General features: G+C 50.7%; 2 protein-coding genes across 2 annotated transcripts in view; one reads left to right on the top strand and one right to left on the bottom strand.

Moving 5' to 3' along the window:
• LOC147098175 (vesicle-associated membrane protein 8-like) overlaps window positions 1-16,571 on the top strand; it is a 36,926-nt gene extending 20,355 nt beyond the window's left edge. Inside the window, exons 2-3 of the mRNA XM_085971380.1 lie at window positions 6,564-6,716; window positions 16,178-16,571. Of these exons, the coding sequence (XP_085827506.1) occupies window positions 6,564-6,716; window positions 16,178-16,321 (297 nt within the window). The 3' untranslated portion in view covers window positions 16,322-16,571. The remainder of the gene's footprint in view (window positions 1-6,563; window positions 6,717-16,177) is intronic.
• LOC147098174 (vitamin K-dependent gamma-carboxylase-like) overlaps window positions 1-24,979 on the bottom strand; it is a 287,219-nt gene that overhangs the window by 224,927 nt on the left and 37,313 nt on the right. The gene's annotated exons all lie outside the window — the stretch shown is intronic.

Genomic DNA, 24,979 nt, shown 5'->3' on the forward strand with positions numbered 1-24,979 from the left:
TGGGGCACCCACACTTGCAAGGATCTGCCCTTCCTTTTCAGGGAAAATTGTGTTTGGTCTGTCCAGCTGTGCGACTAGTTTCACCTTTCCCTCCGACAAACTCATTTGTTCACAGCTCAGCACTGGGGTTGAGAAGCTGGAGTCCATTACATTGCACGAGCCACGTTCTGATGGCGCCGGCTCCTGACACACGGGTTTTGGCACAGCCGACTGCTGCCAGAAAGTAATGCTGCTGGCTTCCGCTCGGGCCAGCGGCTGGTGAGAGCCGGTTCCACCGCTCTGCACAGTGCAGGTGCTGCAGTTTTTTTTGACGTGCCTGCACCTCTGCAGACGTAGGGTAAGTGAAATTGGAGTCATCGCCTATCCAGTTTCGGACCAGACTGTCCGAGGTTTTTGAGCGGTGAGTCTGGAAAATGTAAAACCAGACTTCACTGAGCTTCAACCGTCTGGTAAGAGGCAGAAAATGAGATGAGCAGATGTTGCAAATCTGAACCTGTTCTTGTCAGCATCAGAATCAAAGGATAAAGAGTGTCACAAACTCACTGTGTTGATATTTCAGATCAAGGCAGCAGAGGGCTCAATGACAGTCTCAATGATGGCCTGTCTCTCAGTTACTCTGTACTTTCTAAAGCATCTTCATTACTCATTTATTCCCCCACCCCACCTCGTAATGTTCTCCTCCTCTCCTGAAGGTGCTGACTCTAGTCCCAGATGTCCTTTGGTACCAAGTGGCCATTCTTCATATGGGAGCCCAGACAATGAGTGCTGGCAGGTCAATCGACTGCTAGGAGCATCACAGCCGCGCATATTCCTGTCCTCACCCAACGTCCACACATGCGTGCAATTTCCAGCAAAGGTCACTGGAAAATGAATAGGGTCAGAAACCCTCGTTGATTTTCCCCCTTCATGTCCCGGGGGCGTTGAACAGTACTTGAGGGCACTGTAAGGTTTCCCAGGTTAAATCGGGGGGGGAAATGAGGCAGAGCTCCTGCTTCTGATCAGTGTCCAGTTGGAAAGAGTCAGGGAGGGGCCATTGACCTGATCTTGGTGTTGTGATTCATGTCAGCTGAGCAGGTGCTGAACACACTGCTTATATAAAGAAAAGAAAGACTTGCATTTCTATAGCGCCTTTCACAACCACCAGACGTCTCAAAGCGCTTTACAGCCAATGAAGTACTTTATGAAGTGGAGTCACTGTTGTAATGTGGGAAACGCAGCAGCCAATTTGTGCACAGCAAGCTCCCACAAACAGCTATGTGATAATGACCAGATCATCTGTTTTAGTTACATTGGTTGAGGGATAAATATTGGCCCAGACACCAGGAATAACTCTCCTTCTTCGAAATAGTGCCATGGGATCGTTTACGTTCACCTGAGAGAGCAGGCGAGGTCTTGGTTTAACGTCTCACCCGAAAGACGGCACCACTGACAGTGCAGCACTCCCTCAGCACTGCATTGGAGTGTCAGCCTAGCTTTATGTGCTCAAGTCCCTGGAGTGGGACTTGAACCCACAACCTTCTGACTCGGAGGTGAGTGTGCTGCCCACTGAGCCACAGCTGACACTTGAGAAGAAACTTTTACAGCTCAAACCTTACTGAGGGAAAGAACATTTTCACAAGTTCTTTTTGAAATGCTTGTTATTTTGCAGCTTCCAGAAGCTGGTACACTGAGACAAGCAGAAAGCTGGAATCCCCCTGGCTAGTCTTCCTCCATCAATGGTGTGACGTGTGTGTTGCCTGGAATAGATTGAAGCCAATTTCTTGTTCAACCAGTTACACATGTTAAACTACTCTGCACTACACAAAGCTGTCGTGGACATGTAACCTCCTGAGTGCTGGTCGACCTTTTCAGATGGATGTAAAAGAACTCATGGCACTATTCAAAGAGCAAGGGAGTTCTCTCAGTGTCTTGGCCAACAGTCATCCCTCAAAGAACACCACCGAAAAAAATCCCAGATTATTTGGTCATTCATCTCACTGCTGTTTATGGACCTTAAGTGTCAGCTGTGGCTCAGTGGGCAGCACACTCGCCTCCTGAGTCAGAAGGTGTGTGGGGTCGTAGTCCCACTCCAGGGACTTGAGCACATAAATCTAGGCTGACACTCCAGTGCAATACTGATGGAGTGCTGCACTGTCGGAGGTGCCGTCTTTCGGATGAGACGTTAAACCGAGGCCCCGTCTGCTCTCTCAGGTGGACGTAAAAGATCCCATGGCGCTCTTTAGAAGAAGAGCACGGGAGTTATCCCCGGTGTCCTGGCCAATATTTATCCCGCAATCAACATAACAAAAAAAACAGATTATCTGGTCATTATCACATTGCTGTTTGAGGGAGCTTGCTGTGTGTAAATTGGCCGCTGTGTTTCCCACATTACAACAGTGACTACACTTTGGCTGTAAAGCGCTTTGAGACGTCTGATGGTCATGAAAGGCTCTTTATAAATGTAAGTCTTTTTTGCTGTGCGTAAATTGCCTTCCATGTTTGCCTGCAAAACAACAATGACTACACTTCAAAAAGTAATCAACTGATTGTAAGGTGGTTGGACCCTACTTCCACCTCCTTAACATCGCCTGCCCCTACCTCAGCCCATCTGCTGTTAAAACTGTCATCCATAACTCTGGCACCTCTTCACTCAACTACTCAACGCTCTCCTGGCTAGCCCGCATCCTCCCCCTTCTGTAAACTTCAGCTCATCCAAGGCTCTGCTGCCCGTGTCCTCTCCTACATAAAGTCGCACTCACTCAGCATCTCTGTTCTTGTTGATCACTATTGGCTCCCAGTCCCCCAAAGTCTCAAATTTAAAATTGTCATCCTCATGTTTAAATCCCTTCATGTCGACACCCCCTCCTTACCTCTGTAATCTCCTCCAGCCCCATGACTCCACTCCCTTCCTGTGACTCTGGCCTCTTGTGCATCCTCCCCACCCTTCTCCCACCATTGGTGGCCGTCCCTCCAGCTTTCTTGGACCCATGCGCTTGAATTCCCTCCTTAAAGCCCTCCACTTCTCCATCCCCCGCTCCTCCTTTAAGACAGTTCCTAAAACCCACTTCTTTGACAAGGCTTTTGTTATTCTGTCCTAATATCCCCTTCCTTGGTCAGTGTCCATTTTTCTTCTGTGAAGCACCTTGGGACATTTCTCCACATTAAAGGCGCAATATAAATGCAAGTTGCTGTTGTTCCAGTTTCCATGTCGAAAGCAGTATTACGTCCTGTGGTTTAAATGGAGTTACAATTTCTGACGGTGAAGTTAACCTGGCTGAGGAAGGTTGCCAGAGCTACATTTCTCTGATGTTGCCGCATTACAACCTGATCCTATCGAGGTTTTATAATAAGTAACATATTTCAAGGGGGGAAAATTGGGTTACTTTGATCCTCCCTTTAGTGCACCGGGGATGCGCGAATGGGGCGCAAAGCCCCTAGTACCTGGGTGCGGCGCCACTAATGCCTCCCGCAAAATTCAGCGGGAGGTTAGCGGCGGTGGTAGCTGGTAGCGCCCTGTGGCGCTGCGTCTCCAGCGATGAAGTCATCGCCGTGCGCAGCGCCCCAGCCGCAAACTTCGGTCGCGCCCCCTGACCTACCGCTGGCCGCTATATCCGACAGTGTTAGGGGGGTGTTTTTGCAGCCGCAGCGGCAATAATTAAAGGGCAGGTGCTGGGTGGCCATTTTTTTGAGTGCTGGTGCACATGGCGCTGTTGCACGTAGCTCCATGATATTGAATGCATCCCAGGAAGGAGGGAGACGCTTCCAGTAGCGCCCCGCTTCCTGCTTGGGGCGCTACCACTCCGTTTACGGTGTGGGGGCGCTAACTTTTTCGGGGTGCTTTAGTGCACCAAAGGGAGCGCGACCGAATTTTCCCCACCAAATCTTTGCCAGGAGAAACTGGATAGAAAGGTGAAAAGAAATTAACTGCAGATGGCTGAGATGTCAGTGACCAGAAGCTGTTTATAACCGCTACATGGCAGAAGATGATAATTTCAAACCCATCTCCTGTATTGCAGCTGTTGCTGTGCTCTGTTGACCATTGCTGTGCTCTGTTGACTCTTGCTGTGCACTGTTGACTCTTGCTGTGCTCTGTTGACCGTTACTGTGCTCTGTTGACCATTGCTATGCTCTGTTGACTCTTGCTGTGCACTGTTGACTCTTGCTGTGCTCTGTTGACCGTTACTGTGCTCTGTTGACTCTTAGAGTCATAGAGTCATAGAGTTTTACAGCACAGAAAGAGGCCCTTCGGCCCATCGTGTCTGCGCCGCCCATCCATCCCTGTCCAGTCTAATCCCATTTTCCAGCATTTGGTCCATAGCCTTGTATGCAATGGCATTTCAAGTGCTCATCCAAATGCTTCTTGAATGTTGTGAGGGTTCCTGCCTCTACCACCCTTTCAGGCATTGAGTTCCACATTCCAACCACCCTCTGGGTGAAAAAGTTCCTCCTCAAATCCCCTCTAAATCTCCTGCCCCTTACCCTGAATCTATGCCCCCTTGTTATTGACCCCCCTACTAAGGGGAAAAGTTCCTCTTTGTCTACCCTATCTATGCCCCTCATCATTTTGTACAACAGCTGTGCTGTTGACCATTGCTGTGCTCTGTTGACCATTGCTGTGCTCTGTTGACCATTGCTGTGCTCTGTTGACCATTGCTGTGCTCTGTTGACCCTTGTTGTGCTCTGTTGACCCTTGCTGTGCTCCGTTGACTCTTGCTGTGCTCTGTTGACCGTTGCTGTGCTCTGTTGACCCTTGCTGTGCTCTGTTGACCGTTGCTGTGCTCTGTTGACTCTTGCTGTGCTCCGTTGACCGTTGCTGTGCTCCGTTGACTCTTGCTGTGCTCTGTTGATTCTTGCTGTGCTCTGTTGACTCTTGCTGTGCTCTATTGACTCTTGCTGTGCTCTGTTGACCCTTGCTGTGCTGTTGACCCTTGCTGTGCTCTGTTGACCCTTGCTGTGCTCTGTTGACTCTTGCTGTGCTCTGTTGACTCTGTGCTCTGTTGACTCTTGCTGTGATCTGTTGACCCTTGTTGTGCTCTGTTGACCGTTGCTGTGCTCTGTTGACTCTTGCTGTGCTCTGTTGACCATTGCTGTGCTCTGTTGACCATTGCTGTGCTCTATTGACCATTGCTGTGCTCTGTTGACCATTGCTGTGCTCTGTTGACTCTTGCTGTGCTCTGTTGACCCTTGCTGTGCTCTGTTGACTCTTGCTGTGCTCTATTGACTCTTGCTGTGCTCTGTTGACCCTTGCTGTGCTCCGTTGACCCTTGCTGTGCTCCGTTGACCGTTGCTGTGCTCTGTTGACCCTTGCTGTGCTCTGTTGACTCTTGCTGTGCTCTGTTGACTCTTGCTGTGCTCTGTTGACCGTTGCTGTGCTCTGTTGACCGTTGCTGTGCTCTGTTGACTCTTGCTGTGCTCTGTTGACTCTTGCTGTGCTCTGTTGACTCTTGCTGTGCTCTGTTGACTCTTGCTGTGCTCTGTTGACCCTTGCTGTGCTCCGTTGACTCTTGCTGTGCTCTGTTGACCATTGCTGTGCTCTGTTGACCATTGCTGTGCTCTGTTGACTCTTGCTGTGCTCTGTTGACCCTTGCTGTGCTCCGTTGACTCTTGCTGTGCTCTGTTGACTCTTGCTGTGCTCTGTTGACTCTTGCTGTGCTCTGTTGACTCTTGCTGTGCTCCGTTGACTCTTGCTGTGCTCTGTTGACCATTGCTGTGCTCTGTTGACCATTGCTGTGCTCTGTTGACCATTGCTGTGCTCTGTTGACTCTTGCTGTGCTCCGTTGACTCTTGCTGTGCTCTGTTGACCATTGCTGTGCTCTGTTGACCATTGTTGTGCTCTGTTGACCGTTGCTGTGCTCTGTTGACTCTTGCTGTGCTCTGTTGACCATTGCTGTGCTCTGTTGACCATTGCTGTGCCCTGTTGACCATTGCTGTGCTCTGTTGACCATTGCTGTGCTCTGTTGACCATTGCTGTGCTCTGTTGACTCTTGCTGTGCTCTGTTGACCATTGCTGTGCTCTGTTGACTCTTGCTGTGCTCTGTTGACTCTTGCTGTGCTCTATTGACTCTTGCTGTGCTCTGTTGACCCTGGCTGTGCTCTGTTGACTCTTGCTGTGCTCCGTTGACCCTTGCTGTGCTCCGTTGACCCTTGCTGTGCTCCGTTGACCCTTGCTGTGCTCCGTTGACCCTTGCTGTGCTCCGTTGACCCTTGCTGTGCTCCGTTGACTCTTGCTGTGCTCTGTTGACTCTTGCTGTGCTCTGTTGACTCTTGCTGTGCTCTGTTGACTCTTGCTGTGCTCCGTTGACCCTTCCTGTGCTCTGTTGACTCTTGCTGTGCTCTGTTGACTCTTGCTGTGCTCTGTTGACCCTTGCTGTGCTCTGTTGACCCTTGCTGTGCTCTGTTGACCGTTGCTGTGCTCTGTTGACTCTTGCTGTGCTCTGTTGACTCTTGCTGTGCTCTGTTGACTCTTGCTGTGCTCTGTTGACCCTTGCTGTGCTCCGTTGACCGTTGCTGTGCACTGTTGGCTCTTGCTGTGCTCTGTTGACTGTTGCTGTGCTCTGTTGACCCTTGCTGTGTTCTGTTGCCAGGAGGAAGGCCGTGTGAAGGAGGACCGTGTCAGGAGCCTACAGAGTGACGTGGAAGGAGTGAAGACCATCATGTCTGAGAACGTCGACCGGATACTGGCTCGTGGAGAGAAGTTGGACGATCTCATGAACAAGACTGAGGACCTGCAAGCCAGTGTAAGCTGGCGATTATTAAACAGATGAACTTAGAAACTTCCCTCATGACGCATTTAGAGGAACTGAGCTCTGCAAACCAGAAGGTCCCAGGTTCGATCTCTGGCCTGTGCTGACTTTGTTCATCTTATCCAGGAGAGCAGTAGAGGTGCAGCAATTGGATCAGCAACCCTAGATTAGGGAGGGGGAAATCAGCCAAGACTCCTGCACCCACCTGGTGACTGCACACGTGTGGACATGCGGAGAGGTCAGAATAGAGCTTGGCTATGATCCCCTTCAAAGTCAAATATCTTGTTCACACTCACCGCCTCAGCTCACACACGAGGAACAGTTACATGGACGAGGTACCAGAGGGTGCTCTGTGCCATTGGAACCACACTCCATCAGCAGTCAGCATCTTCAGGAAAGAAGGAGGTTAAATGATGACCCCATTTGTCCCCTCTTGCTGCCTTCCACCTTCATTGGTTATGTTGAGGAGCGGCAGTCACTGTGGTATATGACTTCTTCACAAGTCAATGCAGCGAAGATTCACCAGGCTGATACCTGGGTTGGCAGGAATGACGTATGAGGAGAGATTGTGTCGATTAGGCTTATACTCACTGGAGTTTAGAAGATTGAGAGGGGATCTCATCGAAACCTATAAAATTCTGTCAGGTCTGGACAGACTAGATGCAGGAAGGATGTTTCTGATGGCTGGGGAGTCCAGAACCAGGGGTCACAGTCTAAGGATAAGGGGTAAGCCATTTAGGACTGAAATGAGGAAGAATTTCTTCACCCAGAGAGTGGTGAACCTGTGGAATTCTCTACCACAGAGGGCGGTGGAGGCCAGTTCATTAAATATATTCAAGAAGGAGTTAGATATATTTCTTGAGGCTAAAGGGATCCAGGGATATGGAGAGAAGTCAGGGACCGGGTACTGAAATTGGATGATCAGCCATGATCTCATTGAATGGCGGAGTAGGCTCAAAGGGCCGAATGGCCTACTCCTGCTCCTATCTTCTATGTTTCTATGTTTCTATGTCACTGATTGGTCTACTTGTCAGGCCCAAAGCAACATTGTCACCGGAATTTCAATACAGTCTAATTCTGGGCGTGTGAAGTTTTTGTAATGTCCCGACTTGAACTGTGAAAAACACTCAGCGTACAATTAGAAATTGTGTCCTTCCAAATTTTAGTTGTGTTTGGAGAGCAAAATTTGAGCTGGATAACACTGAGGTGAAGTACTTGTTAGATCCGTGTGTTAATGGAGACACGGAATGCAGGAGTTGATTTAACAAGTGTTTACTGAACAAAGTCTGGAGGTGAACTAACTACACAAGATGCTATACAGGCTTATATACCCGAGTGGTTACTACTGGTACTACAGTATACAGGGGCTTCAAAAACATAGTTCCTCTTAAAGGTACATATACTACAATTGCTCCCCTTTTAGATAAATAGTACATAACATTTTAAGTAATCATTAAATAACATTTTTACAAGAACAATAATATACACATTTGCTGAAGTTAATCAATTACAAATTCAGTCTCTCTGGAGGCTTCCTGACTCGGTCCGGATAACGCCTCGGTGGTGTAGTAGGTTCTTTTGGCAAGGTCGATTCGGCTTCAATGCCAGTGTCGGGTTCATCTGGTTCCAGTATCACCGGATCGGAGGTAGATACTATGGGTATCTCTGCTTCATCACTAGGCGTATAGAGTTGTGGTGTAGGTTGTCCTTTTTCGGATGACTCTATGATCTGGTCAGCATGGCGCCTTATTATGCTTTCTCCAATGTCCAGGGTATACATCAGCGGTCCTAGTCGTGTGCAAATAGTTCCAGGCTGCCATTTCTCGGTACGGTAGTCCCGGGCCAAAACTGGTTGACCTATCTGGAAGGTTCTAGTTGGCCTTTCATTCATGCTTTGAAATTGCCGGTTCTCTACGTCCCTTCTGACGTTTGGCTTGACCAAATCCAGCCGGCATCTTAGGCATCTATTGAAAAACATCATGGCGGGGGTTTGGTTTGTAACCACATGTGTTGCATTCCTGTACGCGAACAAGAAGTTATCTACCTTATGTTGTAGATTTATGTCTTCATTACCCATGGCCTTTATGGCCTTCTTGAAGGTCTGGACAAACCTTTCAGCCAATCCATTGGTGGCGGGATGGTATGGGGCGGACGTGTAGTGCTTAACCCCATTGATTTTTAAGAACTTCCTGAATTCTTCGGATACAAATTGCGGTCCATTATCAGAACAGATCTGTTCAGGCAGCCCATTCCTGGCGAATATGGTCCTTAATACTGTGATGGTTTTTTCCGTGGTGGTGGAGGACATCTTTATTACCTCTGGCCACTTGGAGTGTGCATCCACCGCGATTAAGAACATTGAGTCCATAAATGGACCAGCAAAGTCGATATGTACCCTTTGCCATGGAGATGAGGGCCACTCCCATGGATGTAGAGGGGCTTGTGGTGGGGCGTTTTGGACCTTCTGGCATCCTAGACAGCTCTTGGTCATTTCTTCGATGTCTCCATCGATACCTGGCCACCACACAAACGTTCTGGCTAAGTTCTTCATTTTCACTCCACCCAGATGCCCCTCGTGAAGCTCCTTTAGCACTCTATCCTTGAGTTTGGGTGGCATCACCACTCTGGATCCACACATCAAGGTTCCTCGGCACACTGACAGCTGTTCTCTTCTTTGCGAGAATGCTGGCAACAGTGGTTCGCCATGTGCTGGCCATCCCTTCACTGTTAAATTGTAGACTCGTGAGAGAGTCGGGTCATTTCGCGTTTCCTTTTCAATGGTAGAATTTGTCACCGGTAGACATTCTACTATGGTCGAGTGGAACATCTCCACTGGGTCCACTGTAGGCGCCTCTTCCACCGTTGGCAATGGTAGGCGCGATAACCCGTCAGCATTCCCATGCTGTTTTGTTCCTTTGTATTCTATGTCATATTGGTGTGCCCCTAGGAAAAGGGACCACCTCTGTAGCCTTTGCACTGTCATAATGGGAACGCCCTTTTTAGGATTGAATATGGAGACGAGGGGCTGATGGTCAGTCAACAAGGTAAATTTTTGTCCGTGTAGGTAATGGTTGAATTTCTTCACCCCCCACACCAGGCTGAGTGCCTCCCTGTCGATCTGGGCATAGTTATGCTCAGCTGAGTTCAATGAGCGTGACGCAAAAGCTATCGGCCGCTCCGAGCCATCAGGGAATCTATGCGATAATACCGCTCCCACGCCGTAAGGGGATGCATCGCACGCCAGTCTGATTGGCAGTGATGGGTTGTAATGAGCCAACACTTCCCTGGACGTGATCAAGCCTTTGCATTTATGGAAGGCACGTTTACAGTCTTCGCTCCATTTCCAAACTACTCCCGTTTGTAGCAGTGCGTTAAGAGGGTGCAGAACCGTCGACAAGTTCGGTAAAAATTTATGATAGTAATTTACTAATCCCAGGAACGACCTTAATTGTGAGACATTTTCAGGCGCTGGGGCCTTTACGACCGCTTCAATTTTTTCAGGTGACTTATGTAACCCTTCTTCGTTAATGACATGGCCACAATATGATATTTGTTTCTGGAAAAATTCGCACTTGGGGCGATTTGCTCGTAGGCCCCGTTCTCTCAGCCTTGTGAGCACCTGCTCCAAGTTGGCAAGGTGCTCGTTGTCGTTTTCTCCTGTTACAAGGATGTCGTCTAGGTAGCATTGAGTCTCCGGAATCCCTTGCAGGACTTGCTCCATAGCTCTTTGCCAGATAGCCGGAGCTCATGCCACTCCGAAAACCAGTCGATTGTACTGGTACAGGCCTTTGTGTGTGTTTATCGTGAGATACTTTTTAGAGGCCTCCTCAACCTCCATCTGTAGATATGCCTGTGCTAAGTCAATTTTGGTGAAACGTTTCCCTCCGGATAGTGAGGCGAAAATATCTTCTATCCTCGGAAGAGGATACTGTACCGTGCGAAGAACTGGGTTTACAGTCACCTTGAAGTCCCCACAGATGCGAATTTTTCTCTGTTCTTCAGATTTATCATTATTCAACGTTTTCTTCATGACCGGGACGATGGGTGTTGCCCACTCGCTCCAATCTACCTTGGATAACACGCCTGCTTTTTCCAAATTCTCCAGCTCTGCCTCGACGGCTGGACGAATTGCGTATGGCACCGGCCTTGCCTTAAAAAACTTGGGAATTGCCGCATCTTCCACTTTTATTGAGGCGGTGGCGCCTTTCAGGGTTCCTAGTTCCTGTTGAAACACTTCTTTGACGTTAGCCAAGATTTCTTTTAATCGTCCAGGTATGACGTCATCATCGTTTTTTTTCTTACTGGTCACCGTCAGTGCCTGAATGGAGTGCCAGTCTAAACGTATCCTTCTGATCCATTCACGTCCCAACAACGGTGGACCACCATCTTGCAGAATGTATAAATACAACTTCTGTATTTCCTTGCCGTTGTATACAACAGGCACCCTTATTTTCCCTCTGGGGTATACTTTCTGCCCCGTATATGTCTTCAAGATAATGGATGTGTCTTTCAAAGGTATATGCGGAAATAGCCGCTCGTAATCCCGTCGACTCATGACGGTCAGAGCTGATCCTGTATCTAGCTCCATTTTGACTGGGGACCCCGCTATCGTGAGGGTAACCCAAATGGTCTGGTAATCTTCTTTGGCAATTACATTATGTAATTTGAGACAGCTTAGTCTCTTGTTTCCGGAGTCGCTATCGCTCTTCTGGTCTTCGGAGCTACTGTCCGTCATCATTTGTACCTTTCTGTACTTTTCCTTATTGACTTTTTTACTGTCAGCGGATTTCTTTCCAGATCTGCATACACGTGCAATGTGTCCCATCTTTCCGCATTGCCTGCATGCTTTGTCCTTGAACCAGCAGTCCTTCTGGTCATGGGTGGATCTGCCGCAGCGATAACATCTCTCGAAACCCCGTGTCATTTCATGGGTGCCGAAATCTTGTGGCTTTTGCTGTATCTCTGCAGCTCCTCTTGCTGCTGCTTCGTATGATACAGCCACACTGAAAGCCTTGTCCAGTGTCAAATCTTCCTCAGAAAGTAGTCTTTTCTGTGTTCCTTCGCTTAGGAGACCGCAGACGAATTTGTCTCATAGAGAATCTGCCAGTCCTGCCCCGAATTGGCAGTGCTTTGACAGCTTTCGTAATTCGGTGAGGTAATCAGCGTTACTTTCATTCTTGTGCTGATTCCTCCTGAAGAATTTGAATCGTACCGCTATCAGCAGCGGTGTTGGGTTTAAGTGCTCCTGTAAGGTATCAACAATCTCCTTAAAATTCTTGTCCATCGGTTTGGCTGGAGTGATCAAGTTTCGTAACAGCCCGTATGTCCTTGCGCCCATCAGATTTAGAAGTACCGATGCCTTTTTATCATCCGCTACTTCATTCGCCTTGCAATATACCTCCACTCTTTCCACATATGTGGTCCAATCTTCTATATCACTATCGAAAGCAGTAATATTGCCAGTCTTCGGCATCTTGAAAATCTAAAATGGCGCTTCCCGCGTTTTTCTTTCTTCCCCGCCGAGTTAAGATGGCGCCTCCCGCGCTTTCCCACCGCTGCCGCTGCTGCCAACGCTGTTCTCCGCGGTTCCCGTTGCGACCTGCAGCTTTTCGCGGTATTTCTATTTTTTTTTTATATATCACTTCAATAGTTTCTCCGTTACTTGGAGAACCGTTCCCGTCGTGGAGCGGACCCTCTGGGACTTTCCCCTCCCTCTGCTCGGTCTGAACGCCGACCTGCTTTGCAGCACCGGCCGTGCCCTGAGTGCTCCACCTTCTCTCTCTCCTTGCTTCTGCTTCCCGACTCGCTGCCCGGCCCCGTTGCAAAGTCACCCGATCGAGCTCTAGCCCGCCGCAGCCCAGGAAGGATCAGTGCACTACCTGCCACCAGCCCGTTTAGCTGGTGAAACCACAGCTTCTCTTTCTTTTTTTCTTGCCTCTGGCTTCGACCTTCGTCTGAGGAATCGATCTCCTTGAGATGCTGCCGAATTGCAGGTAAGTTCGTTTCTAACTCGTCGCCACTGTTAGATCCGTGTGTTAATGGAGACACGGAATGTAGGAGTTGATTTAACAAGTGTTTACTGAACAAAGTCTGGAGGTGAACTAACTACGCAAGACGCTATACAGGCTTATATACCCGAGTGGTTACTACTGGTACTACAGTATACAGGGGCTTCAAAAACATAGTTCCACTTAAAGGTACATACACTACAGTACTGATGGGTACAAGTCTGTCACTGGAGGTGGGTGCAATTGGAGGGAATTAATTAAGAGCATCAGACAAGAAGCATAACACAGAACATTAAGGCCTAAAAGTTCGGCTGCTTTGAGCCTCCCGTTGGGGCGCAAAGCAACTAGCGCCTGGGCGGGCGCCGCCAACGCCGCCTGCGAAATGGCCGTGATCTTCGGTAGTGCCCCCTGACTTACCGCCGGACGATATGTCCGATGGGGTCAGGGGGGCCTACCTGCGGCCGGGGCGGCGCAAATTAAAGGGGAGGTGCCAGGTGGCCATTTTTGTTGCTGGCCACCTGCCAGCACCTGCCCTCGTTGCTGTCCCTGGCCTCCTGACCAGCCCCCCCCACAGAGTGCCGGCTGCGCTCCGTGAGCCCGGCACTTCTCTTGAGTGCCGGGCTCTTTTGCCGGCACTCCGCTCCCTGGTGGCCCAGCTGGGCCCCGGGTCGCACTGCGCTAGGCCCCTTCCCTTTAAGAATAGGAGGAAAGCCTGCAGTACCGCGGCGCGACGTGTCTCAACGCCACTCGCAGCACCCCAAGAGGGAGGCGGGGCGCTTCCAGTAGCACCCCGCTTCCCTCTTGGGACACTACCGGTGAATTTCGGCCGCGCGCCCCGGCGAAGTTAGTGCCCCAAAGGGGGCATGACTCAATTTTCCCCCCTATGTCTGGGGGAACCGAGAACAAGGGGGCACAATGTTAAACATAGAGCTAGGCCATTCAAGAGTGAAATCAGGAAGCACTTTTTCACATGAAGGATAGTGGAAATCTGAAATTCTCTCCCCCATAAGGCTGTGAATGCTGAGTCAATTGGGGCTTTCAAGATTGAGATCGACAGATTTTTATTAGATAAGAGATATGGATCAAGGTGGGTAAATAGAGTTGAGGAACAGATCTAATCAAACAGGCTTGAGGCTGAATGGCCTTCTCCTGTATGTGTACTGGTTTAGGTACAACTTTTCTGACACTGTATTGGTACCAACACACTAATAGGTCCAGAGACAATACTGTGAAAGACAGGCCCTGTCGTGATTTTAGGTCCGTTTTTTACACGATTACGTGTTCCATCTAGTACAAGCAGAGCACCTGGTAGTCTAACCAAGGCCCCCTGTTTCAGAGTCAGTGCTCTACCCATTGAGGATGTTCGCTGATGACTGCACAGTGTTCAGTGCCATTCACAGCTCCTCAGATAATGATGCAGTCCATGCAACAAGACCTGGACGATGTTCAGGCTTGGGCTGATAAGTGGCAGGTAACATTCGCGCCACTCAAGTGCCAGGCAATGACTATCGCCAACAAGCAAGAGTCTAACCACCGCCCCTTGACATTCAATGGCATTACCATCGCCGAATCCCCTACCATCAACATCCTGGGGGTCACCATTGACCAGAAACATAACTGGACCAGCCACATAAATACTGTGGCAACAAGAACAGATCAGAAGCTGGGTATTCTGCGGCGAGTGTCTCACCTCCTGACTCCCCAAAGCCTTTCCACCATCTACAATGCACAAGTCAGGAGTGTGATGGAATACTCTCCACTTGCCTGGATGAGTGCAGCTCCAACAACACTCAAGAAGTTCGACACCATCCAGGACAGAGCAGCCCGCTTGATTGGCACTCCACCACCACCTTAAACATTCACTCCCTCCACCACCGGCGTACCGTGGCTGCAGTATGTACCATCTACAAGATGCACTGCAGCAACTCGCCAAGGCTCCTTCGGCAGCACCTCCCAAACCCGCGACCTCTTCCACTTAGAAGGACGAGGGCAGCAGGTGCATGGGAATATTGTAATGTATATACCTTTAAGGGGGGGACTATCTTTTACAGCTCATGTATACTGCAGTACCGGCAGTGACCACACCTGTATATAGCAATGAGTAGTAATCTGTACAGATCAGTTCCAGTGTGAACCACGTTGAGTAAACACCTGTTGTACCGTTCTCCTGCAGTCTGTGTCTTATTATACACGGACACAACAAATACCACCACCTCCAAGTTCCCCTCCAAGTCATCCTGACTTAGAAGTGTATCGTGATCCTTCATCATCGCTGGGTCAAAATTCTGGAATTTCCTACCTAACTGCACTGTGGGAGTACCTTCACCACACGGACTGCAGTGGTTCAAGAAGGCGGCTCACCACCACCTTCTCAAGGGCAACTAGGGATGGGCAATAAATGCTGGCCTTGCCAGCGACGCCCACATCCCAGGAACAAATTTTAAAAAAAGGTGCCATCCTGTGCTCACCATTCAGAATTGCTTGTCGCATCTTATTTGTTATATTAGGGGGAACTTTGATCTGAATCAGGGTGACTGTGTAACCATACTGTAGCTTGTGACTGTACCTGATTGCTTGTGCCAGCCTGGCTCAGTTGGTAGCACTCTGGTCTTTGGTTCAGGAGGTTGTGACGTTGAACTCCATGTCTCGAGTACGTGTCCTAGGACTAACGCTGTGCTGCAGTTGTGGGCAGTTCCCTCTGTCAGGTGCTATCCTCCGGTTGAGATGTTAAACTGAGATCCCATGTGTCCGCCCTGGTGGTTCAGGTGGATGTCACAATCTAAAGAAGAGAAGGAAGTTCTCACAATATCCTGACCAACATTCTTCCCTCCACCAAAACCATGGCTAAATGATTGTCGCATTTGCCTACATAACAACTGACACTGCATTTCAAGTAATTCATTGAGTGAAGCGTGTTGAGAGGTTTCGAAGTGATAACAAATTGCATTTATGTAGCACCTTTAACGTAGCAAAACGTCCCAGGGTGCTTCAACAGGAGCGATTATCAAACAAAATTTGACACCGAGCCACATAAGGAGATATTAGGACAGAAGTAGGTTTTAAAGGCATGTCTTAAAGGAGGAAAGAAAGGTAGAGAGAGACGGAGAAGTTTAGGGATGGGAATTCCAGAGCTTAGGACCTAGGCAGCTGAAGGCATGGTTGCCAATGGTGGAATGATTAAAATCAGGGATGTGCAAGAGGCCAGAATTGAAGGGGCTCAGAGATCTCTTAAGGTTGTAGGGCTGGAGGAGATTACAGAGATAGGGAGGGCGAAGCCATGGAGGGATTTGAAAACAAGAATTCGAATTTTAAAATTAAGGTGTTGCCAGACCAGGTCAGCGAGCACAGTGGTGATGGGTGAACGGGACTTGGTGTGAGTTCGGATAGGCACTGTTTAAATGCAACTTTAAATGTTATTTATTATATTATTTACACATTCCCTTGCAGTCAGAACACTTCAAAACCACCTCACAGAAAGTAGCGCGGAAATACTGGTGGAAGAATACGAAGATGATCATCCTGCTAGTGGTCATCGTTGTCATTATCCTGACCCTGATCATTCTCTTTGCCACAGGGGTCATTCCATCCTAACAGCAGGAGCCCTTGGAGTAGCCCAGCATGGGGTTTTTTGTGTTGTGTACTAAGTTTTGTGTTCTTTCTGTCCAGTCTATCCCCTGCTGTTGTGATATAGATGCACTCTTGGTTTTAGTGTTGATTTTGTGTTGTATATTTTCAAGAAACACCCTTGCTGTACACAAATCTGCAAAATCCTTTGTAAAAACTTACTGATGTAAATGTTGACTCAATAAAATATCAGGCAGAGGGCTGGAAATACTAGAAATATCCTAAAATAATCATTACTACTTTTTCTGTGAATTTTGTGCTCATCAAGGTGAGAGATGTTAGTGCTGAATGGATACTTTGCATTTGAGGCTCCCAGTACCAGTATCGAGCATTCCCAGGGCAGGTACAGCACGGGTTAGATACAGAGTAAAGCTCTCTCTACACTGTCCCATCAAACACTCCCAGGGCAGGTACAGCACGGGTTAGATACAGAGTAAAGCTCCCTCTACACTGTCCCATCAAACACTCCCAGGACAGGTACAGCACGGGTTAGATACAGAGTAAAGCTCTCTCTACACTGTCCCATCAAACACTCCCAGGGCAGGTACAGCACGGGTTAGATACAGAGTAAAGCTCCCTCTACACTGTCCCATCAAACACTCCCAGGGCAGGTACAGCACGGGTTAGATACAGAGTAAAGCTCCCTCTACACTGTCCCATCAAACACTCCCAGGGCAGGTACAGCACGGGTTAGATACAGAGTAAAGCTCTCTCTACACTGTCCCATCAAACACTCCCGGGGCAGGTACAGCACGGGCTAGATACAGAGTAAAGCTCTCTCTACACTGTCCCATCAAACACTCCCAGGGCAGGTACAGCACGGGTTAGATACAGAGTAAAGCTCTCTCTACACTGTCCCATCAAACACTCCCAGGGCAGGGACAGCACGGGTTACATACAGAGTAAAGCTCCCTCTACACTGTCCCATCAAACACTCCCAGGGCAGGGACAGCACGGGTTAGATACAGAGTAAAGCTCCCTCTACACTGCCCCATCAAACACTCCCAGGGCAGGTACAGCAAGGGATAGATACAGAGTAAAGCTCCCTCTACACTGTCCCCATCAAACACTCCCAAGGCAGGTACAGCACGGGTTAGATACAGAGTAAAGCTCTCTCTACACTGCCCCATCAAACACTCCCAGGGCAGGTACAGCAAGGATAGATAGAGAGTAAAGCTCCCTCTACACTGCCCCATCAAACACTCCCAGGGCAGGTACAGCACGGGTTAGATACAGAGTAAAGCTCCCTCTACACTGTCCCATCAAACACTCCCAGGGCAGGTACAGCACGAGTTAGATACAGAGTAAAGCTCCCTCTACACTGCCCCATCAAACACTCCCAGGGCAGGTACAGCACGGGTTAGATACAGAGTAAAGCTCCCTCTACACTGTCCCATCAAACACTGCCAGGGCAGGTACAGCAAGGGATAGATAGAGAGTAAAGCTCCCTCTACACTGTCCCATCAAACACTCCCAGGGCAGGTACAGCAAGGGATAGATAGAGAGTAAAGCTCCCTCTACACTGTCCCATCAAACACTCCCAGGGCAGGTACAGCAAGGGATAGATAGAGAGTAAAGCTCCCTCTACACTGTCCCATCAAACACTCCCAGGGCAGGTACAGCAAGGGATAGATAGAGAGTAAAGCTCCCACTACACTGCCCCATCAAACACTCCCAGGGCAGGTACAGCAAGGGATAGATACAGAGTAAAGCTCCCTCTACACTGTCCTAAAAATGTGTCTTCACTCCCTACCCAGAAGAGCACCCACTACTACACTGATGTGACATTTTTTCATTTCCCACACCAGCTATTCTGTGCCTTCACTGAGTGAAATTGCCAATTTAGCATCAATTTTGCTGAATTCAGGACAACTTTGTGTTGTGAGTCCCATGCCCATGAGAAACTGGGTTGAGATTGTCCCAGTCTCAAGAGATTTTCATCCCATCAATTTGGGCTGGATGTAAATTCAGGTTCCAGGAGTGAAATTATAATCTCCCATCCTTATAATATCACCTCCTAATGTACCTGTTTCCTTGGTCTTACTTACTCTTGTCTGCAAGACACATGCTGCAATATTTGCCAGTTCATATTCCCCGATACATCAAATAAATCTCTAAACCACCCTTCACACACAATCAGCTGCCAACTGCTCGGGTAAGTTTCCACTATTCTGTTTCAAGATTAAATGTGTCTCATTGACAGCAGTTTTTCCTGTGGGTTATCGCTGTGAAATTGTGGTATTGTTTCTGAGCAATGCAGTGAACTTTTCTACCCTTGGTTTCTACAGACTCAGTCCCAACAATCACTCAGGGGATCTCGACACTCTTTCCGTTGAGAGGCTTTGAATTGTTATCCCCTCTCCTTGGTGGGTATGTGCAAGCTCCTTTAACTTGTGGGGTGCAATCATCTGGTGTAGTCTGAGGGGGAGTACTCCACTGCTCACACTGAGAGCTGCTTCTAATACAGGAAACTTTGGTTTATCCGGAGGTTATATGTCCGGAATACTCGATCTAACGGCAAAAATCAGGAGCCGTTTTCTATAAGTTTTTTTAGTTCTCGTTGCTTTTTTTTCCCCAGTCAGGCACTGCAAGGTCTGTAGCTATAGCAACAGCTTCAGCTAGAGACGCTTGCAGCTGCAGCTGACTGTTTTGAAGCTGTTGCTAAGCAACAGGGTTTGTTGATTCACACGGAGCTTTTCAGTTCCGTATGTTTCAACATTAACGCTGGTATGTCCGGCACTTTTGATGGTACGGCACCAGCTCGGTCCCGTCAGTGCCGGATATCAGAAAGTTTCCTGTAATGGTGTGGAACTTGGGTCTGATTCGAAGGGCACAGGAAATCAAGGTACAAAGGAAACAGCATGAATTTAATTGTTATTGAGATACTGCTCCTTAAAGCAGCGGGATCAGTGTTGAGAGTACAACCTATAATGTTAGGAAAGAAACAGATTTCTTTTTAAATACATGGCAGATCAGTCAGCATCCAAGAGAGAAGGGTTAACATTTCAGGGCAGAACCTTTATCAGAACTCCGAAATATTAACCTCTTTGCTCTGCATTTTCCAGCATTTTTCTGCTCTTCTTTAATCACTAATACTGGAATTAATTTCCCACATGATTAAAATTTTAAAACTTTTCTCGAAAACAAAAGTAGGACTTACACAAGCCCTGTCGGCCCGCCATTGCAGGTGTGAGTGTGACAGCCTGTCGCAGGCCAACAGCAGGCTGTGCCTGGGTCTGGGACAACACGATTAGCCTCACTCTGCTATCTGACACCCCTGCTGATCACGAGGCAGATGGGACAAACTGGTTAATGCTGGGTCAGAGCACTGTGCTTAATGTAATTTTGAAGAGATGAGTGTACATGTTTTATAGTCATTTGGAAGGTAAAGTTTGGAAGGGGAAAGTGGTATTTGCTCAATTGACTCCTGTGTACTGCAACCTCAGTGACGAGGAAAACTGTGTGGAAACAAGCCCGCTCTGGGATCTCAATGAAAATGTAAACCTTTCCTTACCTATAACTATTTCATTGTTTCTTTCTCCATTTTCTCACAAGCCCAACTGAAGGTGCTAGCACCCACCGAGGTGTGGTTCTACGGGGGTCAATGACGCTCCAGTAATTTGCCCAATTAGCCACTCTTCATGTGTGAGCCTAAACAACCCCAGCGGGCTATTCAACCACAGGCAGCATCGCAGCCAAGCCTGACCAGGTCATTAGCCTGTGACCACGGGCTTACTCTCAGCGTCGCTGGAGAGCGATCAGGAGCAGGAACCCTGCTTAATTTCCCCCTCCCTAGTCCAAGGTGCTGAGACAGATCAATTGCCAGCTTCCCTACTGCTGGCCCAGCTGATGCAGCTACCTCAGCACAGCCCAGGGATCAAGCATGGGACCTCCTGAGCTGTGAAGCTCTGTATCACGCCACGTAGTGACCCCTGCTGAATGTGCCGGGGGTCAGTGTGAATCCCCATTCTCCTGTGAGTGTTACTCAGTTCTGTTGGGGCTTTAAGCTGGTGTTGGTCACTTGTTCTGTGACTGAAGCTGGGACCTTCTTGGTCTCGCTGGCTCAGTATTTTACCAGGTGGTGCACATTCCCAAAAGGGCATTGGGGGAGCTGTCTTCCTCATTCATTCAGATTAAAGAGTGAGTGACAGGAAAACAAGCAGTTTGGTGTGAGCCATTCTCAGCTTCACTCAGCCTCTTCGTACACATTTGTTTCTCGTCTGTGGGAAGTAGATTTGCAACCACAGAGCTGACCGGCTGCAGGCAATGTGGGTTAGATTGGCAGTTTGTAATGTGAAACTAAACTGGTCCTTCCTCTTGTGTGTTGTGCAAGTTAGATATTTGAACAGAAGCCTGCTGATACAGGCAAGCTTTCCAAGTATCTGAACAAGCTCAACGCTCCCACACATTAGTGAACCGAGTTTGAATTGACGATCCCTTAACTGCGGAACAGGGTAGAAGTGAATGTTGAACAGTTTTTTTTAACTTTATAATATTCTACCTTATTTGGATTTAATGTGCTGTTATGCGAATGATTAAAGTCTACTTGTCTCTGAGAGTGGCGAAGCTGAATCTTGTGTCATTTTTATGTATATTTTTCTTTTTTCCCCAGTTTTCTCCTCTCCCGAAGGTGCTGACTCTCACTGGGGTACGGGTCCCCTCCTCTCCCGAAGGTGCTGACTCTCACTGGGTTACGGGTCCCCTCCTCTCCTGAAGGTGCTGACTCTCACTGGGGTACGGGTCCCCTCCTCTCCCGAAGGTGCTGACTCTCACTGGGGTACAGGTCCCCTCCTCTCCCGAAGGTGCTGACTCTCACTGGGGTACGGGTCCCCTCCTCTCCCGAAGGTGCTGACTCTCACTGGGGTACGGGTCCCCTCCTCTCCTGAAGGTGCTGACTCTCACTGGGGTACGGGTCCCCTCCTCTCCCGAAGGTGCTGACTCTCACTGGGGTACGAGTCCCCTCCTCTCCCGAAGGTGCTGACTCTCACTGGGGTACGGGTCCCCTCCTCTCCCAAAGGTGCTGACTCTCACTGGGGTACGGGTCCCCTCCTCTCCCGAAGGTGCTGACTCTCACTGGGGTACAGGTCCCTCCTCTCCCGAAGGTGCTGACTCTCACTGGGGTACGGGTCCCCTCCTCTCCCGAAGGTGCTGACTCTTACTGGGGTACGGGTCCCCTCCTCTCCCAAAGGTGCTGACTCTCACTGGGGTACAGGTCCCCTCCTCTCCTGAAGGTGCTGACTCTCACTGGGGTACGAGTCCCCTCCTCTCTCGAAGGTGCTGACTCTCACTGGGGTACGGGTCCCCTCCTCTCCCGAAGGTGCTGACTCTCACTGGGGTACGGGTCCCCTCCTCTCCTGAAGGTGCTGACTCTCACTGGGGTACGAGTCCCCTCCTCTCCCAAAGGTGCTGACTCTCACTGGGGTACGGGTCCCCTCCTCTCCCGAAGGTGCTGACTCTCACTGGGGTACGAGTCCCCTCCTCTCCCGAAGGTGCTGACTCTCACTGGGGTACGGGTCCCCTCCCCTCCCAAAGGTGCTGACTCTCACTGGGGTACAGGTCCCCTCCTCTCCCGAAGGTGCTGACTCTCACTGGGGTACGGGTCCCCTCCTCTCCCGAAGGTGCTGACTCTCACTGGGGTACAGGTCCCCTCCTCTCCTGAAGGTGCTGACTCTCACTGGGGTACGGGTCCCCTCCTCTCCCGAAGGTGCTAACTCTCACTGGGGTACGGGTCCCCTCCTCTCCCGAAGGTGCTGACTCTCACTGGGGTACTGGTCCCCTCCTCTCCCGAAGGTGCTGACTCTCACTGGGGTACAGGTCCCCTCCTCTCCTGAAGGTGCTGACTCTCACTGGGGTACGGGTCCCCTCCTCCCCTGAAGGTGCTGACTCTCACTGGGGTACAGGTCCCCTCCTCTCCCGAAGGTGCTGACTCTCACTGGGGTACAGGTCCCTCCTCTCCTGAAGGTGCTGGCTCTCACTGGGGTACGGGTCCCCTCCTCTCCTGAAGGTGCTGACTCTCACTGGGGTACAGGTCCCTCCTCTCCTGAAGGTGCTGACTCTCACTGGGGTACGGGTCCCCTCCTCTCCCGAAGGTGCTGACTCTCACTGGGGTACGGGTCTCCTCCTCTCCTGAAGGTGCTGACTCTCACTGGGGTACGGGTCCCCATCTCTGCCGAAGGTGCTGGCTCTCACTGGGGTACAGGTCCCTCCTCTCCCAAAGGTGCTGACTCTCACTGGGGTACGGGTCCCCATCTCTGCCGAAGGTGCTGACTGTCACTGGGGTACAAGTCCCCTCCTCTCCCGAAGGTGCTGACTCTCACTGGGGTACGGGCCCCCTCCTCTCCCAAAGGTGCTGACTCTCACTGGGGTACGGGTCCCCTCCTCTCTCGAAGGTGCTGACTGTCACTGGGCTACAGGTCCCCTCCTCTCCCGAAGGTGCTGACTCTCACTGGGGTATGGGCCCCCTCCTATCCCGAAGGTGCTGACTGTCACTGGGGTACGGGTCCCCTCCCCTCCTGAAGGTGCTGACTCTCACTGGGGTACAGGTCCCCTCCTCTCCTGAAGGTGCTGACTGTCACTGGGGTACGGGTCCCCTCCTCCCCTGAAGGTGCTGACTCTCACTGGGGTACCAGTCCCCTCCTCCCCTGAAGGTGCTGACTCTCACTGGGGTACGGGTCCCCTCCTCTCCCGAAGGTGCTGACTCTCACTGGGGTACGGGTCCCCTCCTCTCCCGAAGGTGCTGACTCTCACTGGGGTACGGGTCCCCTCCTCTCCTGAAGGTGCTGACTCTCACTGGGGTACGGGTCCCCTCCTCCCCTGAAGGTGCTGACTCTCACTGGGGTACAGGTCTCTCCTCTCCCGAAGGTGCTGACTCTCACTGGGGTACGGGTCCCCTCCTCTCCCGAAGGTGCTGACTCTCACTGGGGTACCAGACCCCTCCTCCCCTGAAGGTGCTGACTCTCACTGGGGTACGGGTCCCCTCCTCTCCCGAAGGTGCTGACTCTCACTGGGGTACGGGTCCCCTCCTCCCCTGAAGGTGCTGACTCTCACTGGGGTACAGGTCCCCTCCTCTCCTGAAGGTGCTGACTCTCACTGGGGTACGGGTCCCCTCCTCTCCTGAAGGTGCTGACTCTCACTGGGGTACCAGTCCCCTCCTCCCCTGAAGGTGCTGACTCTCACTGGGGTACGGGTCCCCTCCTCTCCTGAAGGTGCTGACTCTCACTGGGGTACGGGTCCCCTCCTCTCCCGAAGGTGCTGACTCTCACTGGGGTATGGGTCCCCTCCTCTCCCGAAGGTGCTGACTCTCACTGGGGTATGGGTCCCCTCCCCTCCTGAAGGTGCTGACTCTCACTGGGGTACAGGTCCCCTCCTCTCCTGAAGGTGCTGACTCTCACTGGGGTACGGGTCCCCTCCTCTCCTGAAGGTGCTGACTGTCACTGGGGTACGGGTCCCCTCCTCTCCTGAAGGTGCTGACTCTCACTGGGGTACCAGACCCCTCCTCCCCTGAAGGTGCTGACTCTCACTGGGGTACCAGTCCCCTCCTCCCCTGAAGGTGCTGACTCTCACTGGGGTACCAGACCCCTCCTCCCCTGAAGGTGCTGACTCTCACTGGGGTACGGGTCCCCTCCTCTCCCGAAGGTGCTGACTCTCACTGGGGTATGGGTCCCCTCCTCTCCCGAAGGTGCTGACTCTCACTGGGGTACGGGCTCCTTCCTATCCCGAAGGTGCTGACTCTCACTGGGGTACGGGTCCCCTCCTCTCCCAAAGGTGCTGACTCTCACTGGGGTATGGGCCCCCTCCTCTCCCAAAGGTGCTGACTCTCACTGGGGTACCAGTCCGCTCCTCTCCTGAAGGTGCTGACTCTCACTGGGGTACGGGCCCCTTCCTATCCCGAAGGTGCTGACTCTCACTGGGGTACAGGTCCCCTCCTCTCCCAAAGGTGCTGACTCTCACTGGGGTATGGGCCCCCTCCTCTCCCAAAGGTGCTGACTCTCACTGGGGTACCAGTCCCCTCCTCTCCCGAAGGTGCTGACTCTCACTGGGGTACAGGTCCCCTCCTCTCCTGAAGGTGCTGACTGTCACTGGGGTATGGGTCCCCTCCTCTCCTGAAGGTGCTGACTCTCACTGGGGTACGGGTCCCCTCCTCTCCCGAAGGTGCTGACTCTCACTGGGGTACCAGTCCCCTCCCCTCCTGAAGGTGCTGACTCTCACTGGGGTATGGGTCCCCTCCTCTCCCGAAGGTGCTGACTCTCACTGGGGTACCAGTCCCCTCCCCTCCTGAAGGTGCTGACTCTCACTGGGGTATGGGTCCCCTCCTCTCCTGAAGGTGCTGACTCTCACTGGGGTACGGGTCCCCTCCTCTCCTGAAGATGCTGACTCTCACTCGGGTACGGGTCCCCTCCTCTCCCGAAGGTGCTCACTCTCACTGGGGTACGGGTCCCATGGGCACCGAGTGCTTTCTGGTTTCTTTCCCAAGTCCTCATTCTTCATATGTGAGCTGGGCAGGCTATTTGTCCATGGTAGCATCACAACTAAGCTTGATCTGTACCTTGCCTGATATCCACACACATGCACTTTCCAGCAGCTGTCACTGGATAGAGATCAGGAGTGGGAAGCCTTGCTGCTTTC

Source organism: Somniosus microcephalus, chromosome 30 (assembly GCF_052327205.1).
Source record: "Somniosus microcephalus isolate GS21.2 chromosome 30, FLI_Smic_1.0, whole genome shotgun sequence".
NCBI classification, from domain to species: domain Eukaryota; kingdom Metazoa; phylum Chordata; class Chondrichthyes; order Squaliformes; family Somniosidae; genus Somniosus; species Somniosus microcephalus.